Below are 12466 nucleotides of genomic sequence, written 5' to 3'. Positions count from 1 at the left end.
TTTAAAAGTAAAATTGTTATTTGATTTTTGACAAGTCGAGTGTACAACTTCTAAAATTAATATTTCTATATTAACTTGTTTATCACGTGCCTTTAGAATATATGTTAGTATTTTCTTTATAATTAATTAATACATCTATTTACAAAAACATTACATTTGCTCGAGAAGTTTATTTATAATACCTTAAATTTAAAACTTAAGCCACCTATGTACTTATAACATAGAAGAAGAAAAAAAAAACAAATATTAATGTATGTCTTAAAGACACATAAACAACTTAATATAGAAGTTTTTTTTAAAAAAAATTATGATTTAGCTTTTCAAGAATTAAAATACTATTAAATTGTCCCCGTGAGCTTAGCTCAATTGGTCGGGACATCGCGTTATATACGCAGGAGCCGGGGTTCGAACCCCGGACACTCCACTTATCCGCCTTTAAGGTGGAATTTCTAGCCACTAGGCTACTTGACCCAAAAAAAAAAAAAAAAAAAAAAATACTATTAAATTTTCGATACAATAATTAGATTTTTGGGTTGGTTATTATATGTATTTTTTGGGCTTAACTATACATTTGGTCCCTTACGTTTATTTTAGGTTTCAATTTGGTCCCTTACGTTTATTTTAGATTTCAAGTTGGTCCTTTCCGTCAATTTTGTCACATGTGGCAGTCAATTTGCATACGTGGACTAACACGTGGCACTTGGACACACTGACACGTGTACTGTTCAAACGGTGTTAGTGACAAAACTAACGGAAAGGACTAACTTGAAACTTAAAATAAACGTAAGGGACCAAATTGAAACCTAAAATAAACGTAAGAGACCAAATGTGTAGTTAAGCCTATTTTTTGACACATGTTAACAAAATCCAAAAATTAAAAATAGAACAAATTCCAATAAATGAATAAACAATTGTGTTTTTATACCGACGAGAGCTTAAGCTCAAAATATACTAACAAAATTATACAAAATCCAATAAGAGGTAGTAATCCACAAGAAATCAGCTAACAATAAAGTACTAAGATGAGTTTAACACGACTCAAAAAACATCTTAACTGAATCTAACTCATGCCGCAATATTTGCCAACATATTAATTAGATTTAGAGTTTCAATAGTTCACCTCCACCTTCTAATCATATATAACTCCATCAAGCACCCAATTTGTCTCACCAACAAACTGCCAATAATAGTAGTGTCTTAATTCGAGAATTTTTTTTCTTTCACCACAAGTTTAATCTAGTTCGGAGGTCAGTTATGATATCAAGTGGTTTCAGCCCCTCCCGTTCTATCCGGAGATTAGGAAATAATACAGCCACCACAAATTTTACGTATATTAAAAAAAATTGATAGAGCAAAACAATTATACAATTATTTATGAAGCGGTGAGAGAGAGTGGTAGAGATAAGTAAAAACCTAACCACCACATAGAGTGGTCATCACGTAGTCAACCTCGGTTGTAGGTAGTGAGGATTGACTACACGATGAACACAAGGAGGGGTGAGAATGAGTGGGTTTTGGTAAGATTGCGACATCAAAAAGAGTTTTTACCATATTCTACAGGACAAGACAAAGATTATATTTTAAATGTCGTCTAATAAGATAAATGAGTCATGTATTATCAGTGTAAATAAATTTTACACCGATTTCCAATAAAGAAAAAGTATTTGAAAACGTGATTACAGAATGAACTTACAAAGAAATATCATAAATTATGATATTAGTTCTTTTTCATCACTTTCACACACACACATATATATATATATATATATATATATATCTCGCAACGGCCTATTTAATTTTTTATAATTGAAAAGAGATCTTTTCAAATGTGAAGAGATTATTCTCGTCATCAATATCTTTTTTCGGAAAAATATAACTAGCAACATTTTCTTCAATGGATCCGTTTTGTTCTTGTACAGTTTCTTCTGTTTTCGAGTTAGATGTTGACAATATTTCTCTACTAAACTCCTATACGTTATAAATAAATATAAACTCAAAAATGTTATCACATCATTAAGTAAGTTATGTACCGATGTTAAAACGAACCAATATATCATTATCGTATAGATTTATAGATAGAGACAAATGTGTAACTCGTGTAAAATATTGCACAGCTACGTTACTTAATCTAACAATCAATTTTCTTTGATCTTACCTTCCTCTTTTCTTCTTTGTCTTTTGTGAGAAAATGTAGTTGTGTCTTACATTCCAATATTTAATATTAGTTCATGTAAAAAATTTGTTGATTGGCAGGTGAAGGTCATACCTTTCATAAATTTGTAGGCCATACATATCCCCATCTTGTACTTCTTTGTTTGGAATGTAGCACAAAAACTTTTTCTACAAAAGCATCACCAATTCACATATTGTCTCCATTCCACCTTCAAAGGCCAACCAAAATCAAAGAGCAAAGAGCAAAAAAAAAAGACTAGGCATTAAAATCATAGAAACAAAACAATGGGTTCTTTGTCCGAAACTGTTTGCGTTACGGGAGCTGCAGGCTTCATTGGTTCATGGTTGGTCATGAGACTCATCGAGCGTGGTTACACAGTTAGAGCCACTGTTCGCGACCCAGGTCCATTTTCTTCCCTTCTTTTTAATGCCTAAGTCAATTCACATGTTTTATACCTAAAAAAACATTATTCTAACAAATGTAACAAAGGATTTGAAAATTTATCTAAGGAAAATTTTTATGCTCACATTTTGGTATGCAGATAACATGAAGAAAGTGAAACATTTGTTGGAACTGCCGGGTGCAAATAGCAAATTGTCTCTTTGGAAGGCTGATCTTGATAAAGAGGGGAGTTTTGATGAAGCAATTAAAGGGTGCACAGGAGTTTTTCATGTTGCTACACCAATGGATTTTGAATCCAAGGACCCTGAGGTATATCTATCTACATATATACAAGTTTTTAGGCATCTATCAATTTCACACTTGACACACATACCACAAAGTTTTATAAATTCTATTTTTCTAATTATTTACTTTTTTATTTTGGTATATACATGATCCATGGGACCATATATTGAACTTTCCTAAAAATAAAAATAAGAAATAACTTATATTGAACTTTCCTAAAAAATATAAATAATAAATGACTTATTATTTAGTAGGAGTGAAAGAGGCTTGACCTTGCCTTGTTTCATAAAAATTCTTATTTCCTACATATTTAGAGAATGACTTGATGGAATTAACTACTACACCACATATGTGTAGCAAATAACATAAGAGCATCACAAAATTACAAACTTATATATATTTTTTCTTGAAATTGAAATAGTGGTCAAATATTCAACTCGGTATTTGATAGAAATAACGGATGACGCTGATATTAGTCACTAATATAATTTTGTTATTTTGTTTCGGACAAACATTGTCCTCTAGAGTAAAAATACTCAATGATTTTATAAAGTTCAAGAACAATTCGAGTTTTTCAGTACAAAAAATGCAACTTTGTGCGGATCAGCCACATCAACAAGACATATAGGTTGTGACCAAAGTAGAAGATTCGCCAAGTTAATTTTTTTCAAAAGGAAAAAAAAAAATAAGGAGCAAAAGTTTCTTAATGAAAACGACGGTAAAGCAGAAAGAGCAAAAATATGTGTATTACATTATAATTTTTGTAACCATCCCATTACCACATTGATAATTACCATTAAATGTATGAATTGGTTCCTTTTTAGCCGTTATTCACCATTAATCCAACATAATGGTATTTAAAAAAATTATTCTTTTACGAATAAAAAAATATGATTCTCTAAAAAGGAATAATTTATTCTAAAAATATAAAAAGTATAACCATTCATTAAAAAAATGAATTTTACACCTAGAAAAGTTTCATGTCGACAACTTATTGTTGATGTGTGACCAAAACTAATGAAATGTATAGTCGCAATCGCAAACCTAGCTAACATTCTAATTTCTAGTCATGCAACCTATATAGGTAGCTATAACAATATGTAAATTTCTTGAATTTTCCCACGACCCTGACTAGTGATGCCTTTTGGTAGAAAAATAAAGATAATTAATAATTTAATATTGAAAGTTAGTTAGGAAAATCTTGAAATGCAATGTAGAGGGAAATTAATTGAGTTTGATATTGTTTGAAATTTGACTTGAATTGCAGAATGAAGTGATCAAGCCTACCATAAATGGAGTCCTTGACATCATGAAAGCATGCCTCAAGGCCAAAACTGTCCGTAGATTGGTTTTCACATCATCGGCCGGAACCGTCAATGTTACTGAAAATCAAAAGTCCTCATGGGACGAGAGTTGTTGGAGTGACGTTGAGTTTTGCCGGAGAGTAAAGATGACTGGATGGGTTAGAAATTTATTTTCAATAACGCACTCTCTTTCAAAGCACTTGAAATGTTTACCTAATTCATAGTTAGGTTGTTCACCATCTGATGGTTTAAAATTGTGGTTTGAATCGATGATGATTAAATAATAATTTTTTTACAATAATAAATTTTTTTTAATAACTTTTTTCCATGTCAAAGAAGTTTATAATTGAAGTTACATCATAATCACTACCAATTACTAATGATTTTACTTGTTTAAATTTTGTTTAGATGTATTTTGTTTCTAAGACACTTGCGGAGCAAGAAGCATGGAAATTTGCCAAAGAGCACAACATGGACTTCATCACAATCATTCCACCACTTGTTGTTGGTCCCTTTCTTAGTCCATCTATGCCACCTAGCCTAATCACCGCCCTTTCCCCTATCACCGGTACACATTCTCGAAAGATTCGAATTTCGTCCCTTAAAATTAAAATGTCAAAATTTTACTACCGAATCATAAACCCTAAACCAACACTTACATGACGATGAAATGTTTAACTTGTTTTTAAATAAATTGGCAGGAAACGAGGGCCATTATTCGATCATAAAGCAAGGTCAATTTGTCCATTTGGATGATCTTTGTGAAGCCCACATATTCTTGTTTGAACATTTGGAAGTAGAAGGGAGGTATATATGTTGTGCATGTGAAGCTAATATTCATGACATTGCAAAATTGATCAATGCAAAGTATCCAGAGTACAATGTTCCCACAAAGTAAGAATTTCATTCTAGCTACTTTAAATATCATTGATAATTGAAATGTAAATTAATATAGTAGAGTCAATTGTGAAAAATTTAAGTGCAAATTTACTTCCTAACAATATTTTCAAATTTAATTTTTAGGTTCAAAAATATTCCTGATCAATTGGAGCTTGTTAGATTTTCTTCAAAGAAGATCAAAGACTTGGGATTCGAGTTTAAATATGGCTTGGAGGATATGTACACCGAAGCAATTGACACATGCAGAGGAAAAGGATTTCTTCCTAAATTTGTTGAAGCTGCTCCTAAATCTATTGAAGCTCCTAAATTTGTTGAAGCTCCCCTTGGAGTCACTACTCATGAATAAATAGGAGCTTCTTTTGCCCTAATTCTTAAAATTCACCTTGTCAGAATTTACCCTTAGATGGAAAAGAACATCGTTTTGTCCGAAATATTCATCCAAACGCGAAATAAACGATGTTTTTCCTTATCTAAGGAGTGTGATATTTAAGAAAGTAGTGAAGAATAAAAGTAGATCTTTAAATAAATAGACTTTGGGTCTTCATGTGTGTGATGGCTTTAGGATCTTGTTTTTCTTCATTTGTTCTTGATTGAGAATTTCAATGCTAGCCCAAAAGCCCATGTTGTCTTTTAAAAGTTTTTATTCATGTGTTTAAGACTAAAAAAAAACGTCCTAATATGTTTTTTTTGGACTAAGCATTCACATAAAGTTGACTTCAAAGGCACAAAATAAAAATTACAACGACAAAATTTGAACATGGTTGTCCTTTACTCCCCTAAAATTGATCAGAATTCCGCTGTTTACCTCTATGAATTATCATAGATATATTATAATTATAATAATTACATATGAATAAAAGGTAAACGAGCAATAAGCTACGCCTCTAAATCTTTTTGGATTGCAAAACTCTATCTATTGAAAGATATTTCCTGATAATGTAAATCTAACGTACCGAGAGATATTATAGTGTATTTTTTTGTGTGAGCAAAAAAAACAATCATCAAATTTGAGAGAGTTTATCCTAAAATAACGCGGTGAGTGAGTTTATCCCAAGAATGTTTCTAATAGTGTAGTTTGATTAATTTAAGTGGATTGGGAGTCTATTTGAATGCTACATTATGCCTAACAAAATAATCAAAATCTAACCTTCAATATTTTTTTTCAATATATTTATACATGTTATTTAGAGATGATAAAGTGGGCTGACTCACTTAGTTTACATCATCAAAATTCAAAACATTCCACTTCATCAAAATGATCATCTTCATTTTCATTGTTTTCAACTAGATTTGGAGAATTCTAAAGAGAGCTTATAGAATGTTCAGTCTCAATATTTTATTTGATCACATGTGTTAAATAATATAAAATTATATTTTTAATACTTATATATAAATAAATAATATCTAAATAAAATAAAAAAAATATAGTGTTTTTTTTTTGGTGCTAAAAATTTGGAATGGTATGAGTAGTATGTTTAAACTCTGGATTTTGACCGGATAGTATACTTTATTTTCAAACTCCATCAAATTTAAAATGTACTGCAAAATTAAAAGTAGTCTATTACATTTTTGTCAAAAAATAAAAAGTAGTCTAAGGGTCCGTTTGGCCTAGCTTTTTTTGAACTTATGCAAATAGCTTATGCAATATAAATTAAATTTTATGTTATTTTATAAGTTCACACTAGTAAAAATTGTAATTTTATAAGTTATTTTATCATAAACTACCTTGACAAACTTATTATAATATATAAAAATTGTTAAGTTGTTTGCATAAATTCTAAATAAGAAGAAAAAAAAGTCAGTACAAACGATACCTAATACACTAACGTGAAGTCGTGACTCGTGAGAGTTGCATTACGCAAGAGAGTAGTTAGTAAGCTCCCACTTACCAGCTCTTGACTTCATCTAACAGTACACCGTAGCGGCAAGTGATCACGTGCGTTGAATATGATATGCGTGACTAGTAAATACTACCAAATCCAAAAACTATATTGGGAATATTATATTTTCTCAATATATTAATTTATTAAAAATGAATTCAATCATGCATATTTGAGATAGAAGAAAAAAAATAAAACAGTGCTGGCCTCCAACGACTCAAGTAAGGATTTTAGGTCTTAAATTTAGTTTAGATAAATACACAATATGACCGAAGAATATATTAATAAATATTTAGCTAACAAGATGAGGGTCTCTTCTTCTAAAATTTAAATTCAAAATTCAAACAAAATAAAAATTAGTATTAAACTTTTTTGAAGAACTCTCAAACATTCATTAAACAATTCAACATTTCACTTGCTTCTCATCTCTTCATTTATATCGTATCATCGATCTATGCACATTTATTGCAATATTCTATCTATTTTTTTATTTTTTTTTTATAATGATCTTTTTTTTTTCTCTTTTAAGATTTAGATTGGTCGATTTTTTTTTACCGTTAGCCTTCGGATTTTAAATAAAGTTTGACAAAAAATTAAATTTGAGTTCTACAAACAATTTATTTTTTGGTAGAATTCATTAATCACTTACTTAGTTTATGTAAATGAAGTATAATATGAGTGTCCAAATATCAGATTTGTTGGAGTATGGATCGTCTCCATTTCCTAAAAGAAATGAAGTTGTCCATTACTATTAAGTTTTGAAATAAATCAATAATATAAATGCACATTTTTTAAGAATTGTTGACATTATTTGAATATTTATAAGTTGGACCCCTGCTTTATCAAAAAAATAAAATAAAATTGGGATCCTCTCCATTTCCAATTACTTTCATTTCTTTCATTACTATATAGTTTTGAAAATATAAATACAAAAGTGTGACATTAAATGAGGTGAAATTACTTTTATGCATCCTAAAATATTTAAAAAAATTGGTAATAGAAAAAATGAAAATAATTAGAAATGGAGATGATCCCAACTCAATATTTATACATCAAAACTTTAGTAATTGTAGTATGTTAAGAAATGAAAGGATCGTTACTCGATTTGTTGAGAAAATAATTTGTTGATGTTTGATTAAAAGTTTAAATATTTCAAATTTTCCTTAGATAATAACATTCCTCTTAGTATATACAAAATTTGTTACCACTTACTCAGAGTTTCTTTTATCTATATATATAAATAGAAGCACCCACCACATATATCTATACATTGTCTTCCATTCAAATTTCAAGCTAAATTGAAAAGGAAAAAAGAGAAGAGAAGTGCACTGAAAATAGACATGGGTTCGGAGTCGGAAACAGTTTGTGTTACCGGAGCTTCAGGTTTCATCGGATCGTGGCTTGTTATGAGACTTATGGAGCGTGGTTACACTGTTCGAGCCACTATTCGTGATCCAGGTTCTATTTTCAAAATGTTGCATCATTTTTCATGTTGATGATGCTTAAATTAATGAATTCCCTATGTACTACCATCAAATCAAAATAATATAACACTAATTAAGTTAAAAATGCAGATAACATGAAGAAGGTGAAACATTTGTTGGAACTGCCGGGTGCAAATAGCAAATTGTCTCTTTGGAAGGCTGATCTTGATAAAGAGGGGAGTTTTGATGAAGCAATTAAAGGGTGCACAGGAGTTTTTCATGTTGCTACACCAATGGATTTTGAATCCAAGGACCCTGAGGTATATTTATTAATTTTTTACTTATTAGCAATTAACAAGATTCTTATTTGTTAATTTTTACCTAATATAATTGGAAATTATTTAAAAGTACAGAAGGAAATGATAAAGCCTACCGTAAACGGATTAATAGACATACTAAAAGCATGTGAGAAGACAAAAACAATTAGAAGATTGATTTTCACATCATCGGCTGGAACTCTGGACGTTACTGAGCATCTAAAGCATGTTATAGATGAAACTGATTGGAGTGACGTTGACTTTTGCCGTAGAGTCAAGATGACCGGTTGGGTTAGTAATTAATTACTCAATCATCTTTTATAGTTAGCTTATTTATTTTTAATAACAAAAGAAAATATTTAATATTTAGTGAGTTTTTTTTAATAAAGGTTATTCTATGAAATAATGTTATTACTTCATCCATTTTATTTTTGTAGATGTATTTTGTTTCAAAGACCCTAGCAGAGCAAGAAGCTTGGAAGTATTCGAAAGAGCACAACATAGACTTTGTCTCCATCATTCCACCTCTTGTTGTTGGCCCCTTTCTTATGGCCTCAATGCCACCTAGTTTAATCACTGCACTTTCCCTTATCACAGGTGCATACATAGGACTAAATAAGTTTTTAACCTCAAAAGAGTAAAATATTTGTAGGATAAAATAATTATTTTTTTTCCATAAGTCCTAGCTCAACTGACAAAAATGCCAATATTGTTAGGTCGGACGTCGTGACCCAGGTTCGAACCCGGGATCTCACAATTATATGTGAGTTTAATTTCAGTAGATTACCACTTCATCTAAGACTGTAAAAAAAATTATTTTTTTAGTTTTTTAGTAGAAGGACAAAATAATATTTAAACCTAAAAAACCTTATTATAATGACACTTTATTTTTTGAATTTTGAACATCCTTATTATACTATATTATGTCCATGTGAGTTTAACTCAGTTGGTAAAGACACAATATTTTATATGTAGGGGTTGGGAATCGAACCCCGAATACTTCACTTATTTACCTTAAGAGTGAAATTTTTAGCCACTGGCCTAAAAAAACAAAATAATGATACTATATAATTGGGCCACTGATTATATAATTGGGCCACTGATTATATTGCAGGAAATGAGGCACATTACTCAATCATAAAGCAAGGGCAATACGTCCATTTAGATGACCTTTGTCTTGCTCATATATTTCTGTTTGAGAATCCAAAAGCTCAAGGGAGATACATTTGCTGTTCACATGAGGCAACCATTCATGAAGTTGCAAAACTTATTAAAGAAAAACATCCAGAGTTCAATGTCCCTACAAAGTAAGATTTTCCAATTTCTTATAAGATTTTTTTATTAAATGGAGGGCTGAAAAAACCTAAAAAGAAGAATTACATAGTAATTAATCGAGGAACACTAGTTCTTATAGCATCAGCGGAAAGTAAAAAATTAAGTTGAGTTTGATGCGAATAGAGTTGTTAATAGTATATAATTACTAACTTGCGGAGAAATTTCTCTTCTTAATTAGGGGAAAGTAAAAAATTACATATTTCATGCATACTAAAGAAAGTAAATTCATATTTAAGGTATCTGTTTCGTATATAAATGTTTCTAAGATATTTTGTTTATAGAGTTTTGTGAAGAGGATTATTTTGTATAACACGACTTCTAATTTCTTAAGATAAATTAATAATTTGTATATTTAAAAAATAATAAATACAAGGAAAAATTTAAAATATAATTTAAAAGAGCTTAGATGAGATGAGCTACAGAAAAGTAATTGATTATTGTTCACTTAGAAAAATAAGATACAATTGATAAAATATTTGTTGTTCTAATTTTGTTCATTTGATTTTTAGATTCAATGGAATCTCAGATGAATTGGAAATTATTAAATTTTGTTCAAAGAAGATCACAGATTTGGGCTTCAAATTTAAGTACAGCTTAGAAGACATGTTCACAGAAGCTGTAGAAACTTGTAGAGAAAAAGGGCTTCTTCCTAAAGCTGTGGAGAATCCAGCCAATGGTACCAAGAAGGAATAAATTAAATAGTACTTTGTGTCTCAGATTGATTAATTTATTTTCTACTTTTTCTTTTTCATATTAAACTAGAACTTTGACTCATGCGGTGCATGAGTCTAATTGGGTGTAATATGTAACAATAAAAAATAAAATACAAAAATTCTAAGAGTATTTTCAATAAGAGTAGTATAAGAAATTTCATGGACTAATTATTCTATATTTGTTTATGTGCTTATTTTATATTTTATATATTTTTTAAAAAATTTTGGAACCCCATCGTTTTGTTTACTTATTAAAAAAAATTACTGATAACTAAAGGTTAAAAAATTGATGATAATTAAAGGTTAAAAAAAAATTAAAGACATAATCAAGAACATAAAATTAAGTAGATATCCATAAATAAATAAAAATTGTGATTAATTCCGCCGTTCAAATTTATTGAAAACAGGGTTAACATATTAGGATTCCTAAATTCTTTCATAATTGAAGAACATGTTTTAGCGGTTGAAAGGTTTTATTGTAAGTAAGGGATGCATGTTCAATGACAAATCTGTATTTTGTTAATATAAAGCTGCAATAAAAAGAAAGAGAAAATGAGAGAGGAAAAAATTTGGTTTAGGGTTAGCTTATGTTAGCAAGCTTATAATATATGAGATTATCGGTTTTTAATTGTTTAAATTGTGCAATGAAAATTGATGGTGCTTAATTGTCGTATGAAATCTTTCCTATGAAAGTTGATGGAGCTTAACACTTTGTGGACATAGTTTAAATCACAATTGGTCTGCTAGTGCATATTGTATCAATTGATCATCGGTTAATATTAAATCTGCAATGTTAAAATCAAAATAATGAATGTGATTAGTGACATGACTATGGTTGTGTTTGGTTGTATTGCAAAAAAAAATTGATTTAGCAAAATTGAGTTTCATAATAACTTTCCAAATTACATATGATAATAACTTTCTAAATCTCACATGATAATTATTCTCTAAATTTATGATCCGGTAGAAAAAAAATCATTGATCAGGAAAGACATAAAAATATTTCGTGATGAATAATATAGTCAACAATAATTTTGATATGATATACTTTTAAAATTGATGGTGCTTATCAATTATTGCACATAATTTTAATCACAATTGGTATACTTGCCATAGTGGTTGGAAATATTGCCTTGCACTAAAGGGTTGCGGGTTCGAATCTTATTCAAGACAAAATTGTATTATTTTTTAATAAAAATTGCAAGATAAAATGGAGGGAAAATAGAGAAAATAAATTAGGGTTTAGAGTTTGCTTGTGTATACAAGCTTATAATATAAAAGATAAGGTTTATGTTTTATGAATTGTTGATCATAATATCCATGTTTATGAGGAAAGTTATCTTTTAATACATATATAAGAGCTATGCTTCTAAATTTACTCTTGCATTTTATTTTATTGAGAAAGCCAGGCTCACATTATTAAGAGATAAAATCTTAAGAATATAAAGTTTACAAAAAAATTCACCCGAGAAAGAGTTATAAATTTTAAGTTTTTTTTAAAGGAATAGTCATAAAAGAAGTTGAGATCATTTTCATTTCTTAAAATAAACGGAATTTTTTTTGTCACAAAATAACGGACAAAAAGAAAAAATAGAAACTAAGTTTCAATTTATATCTTAAAATGAGAGACTCTAAGTTAAGCGATAACCAATTTTAGTAGGAAGAACACCTCGAATGTGATTCCTCCTTTACTAAAATCTGCACATATATTTTGTTCCCTAAGAACATGCACT

At 29.4% G+C, this 12466-nt stretch overlaps 2 protein-coding genes across 2 annotated transcripts; both read left to right on the top strand.

The window, feature by feature from the left end:
* The first annotated feature begins 2367 nt into the window (after window positions 1-2367).
* LOC123886567 (dihydroflavonol 4-reductase) lies at window positions 2368-5619 on the top strand. Its single transcript, XM_045935873.1, has 6 exons — window positions 2368-2575; window positions 2715-2884; window positions 4128-4322; window positions 4573-4732; window positions 4866-5058; window positions 5188-5619. The coding sequence occupies exons 1-6, from the start codon at window positions 2458-2460 to the stop codon at window positions 5408-5410; spliced, it is 1059 nt and encodes a 352-aa protein (XP_045791829.1). The 5' UTR covers window positions 2368-2457; the 3' UTR covers window positions 5411-5619.
* A 2399-nt stretch (window positions 5620-8018) lies between these two features.
* LOC123886574 (dihydroflavonol 4-reductase-like) lies at window positions 8019-10901 on the top strand. Its single transcript, XM_045935880.1, has 6 exons — window positions 8019-8402; window positions 8519-8688; window positions 8782-8976; window positions 9123-9282; window positions 9800-9992; window positions 10530-10901. Exons 1-6 carry the CDS (start codon window positions 8285-8287, stop codon window positions 10711-10713), a joined length of 1020 nt encoding a protein of 339 aa, XP_045791836.1. The 5' UTR covers window positions 8019-8284; the 3' UTR covers window positions 10714-10901.
* Window positions 10902-12466: the final 1565 nt, after the last annotated feature.

The sequence above is a fragment of the Trifolium pratense genome, linkage group LG1 (genome assembly GCF_020283565.1).
Source record: "Trifolium pratense cultivar HEN17-A07 linkage group LG1, ARS_RC_1.1, whole genome shotgun sequence".
Taxonomy (NCBI): domain Eukaryota; kingdom Viridiplantae; phylum Streptophyta; class Magnoliopsida; order Fabales; family Fabaceae; genus Trifolium; species Trifolium pratense.
This window is presented reverse-complemented; position numbering and strand designations above follow the sequence as displayed.

Bases quoted from the DNA above. Each gene is read 5' to 3' on its own strand.
- LOC123886567 (XM_045935873.1), top strand. From the start codon at position 2,458: ATGGGTTCTTTGTCCGAAACTGTTTGCGTTACGGGAGCTGCAGGCTTC. The intron at 2,576-2,714 runs GTCCATTTTCTT...TTTGGTATGCAG, and splicing joins AGCCACTGTTCGCGACCCAG to ATAACATGAAGAAAGTGAAA. The intron at 4,323-4,572 runs GTTAGAAATTTA...AATTTTGTTTAG, and splicing joins GAGTAAAGATGACTGGATGG to ATGTATTTTGTTTCTAAGAC.
- LOC123886574 (XM_045935880.1), top strand. From the start codon at position 8,285: ATGGGTTCGGAGTCGGAAACAGTTTGTGTTACCGGAGCTTCAGGTTTC. The intron at 8,689-8,781 runs GTATATTTATTA...TTAAAAGTACAG, and splicing joins TTGAATCCAAGGACCCTGAG to AAGGAAATGATAAAGCCTAC. The intron at 9,283-9,799 runs GTGCATACATAG...ATTATATTGCAG, and splicing joins TGCACTTTCCCTTATCACAG to GAAATGAGGCACATTACTCA.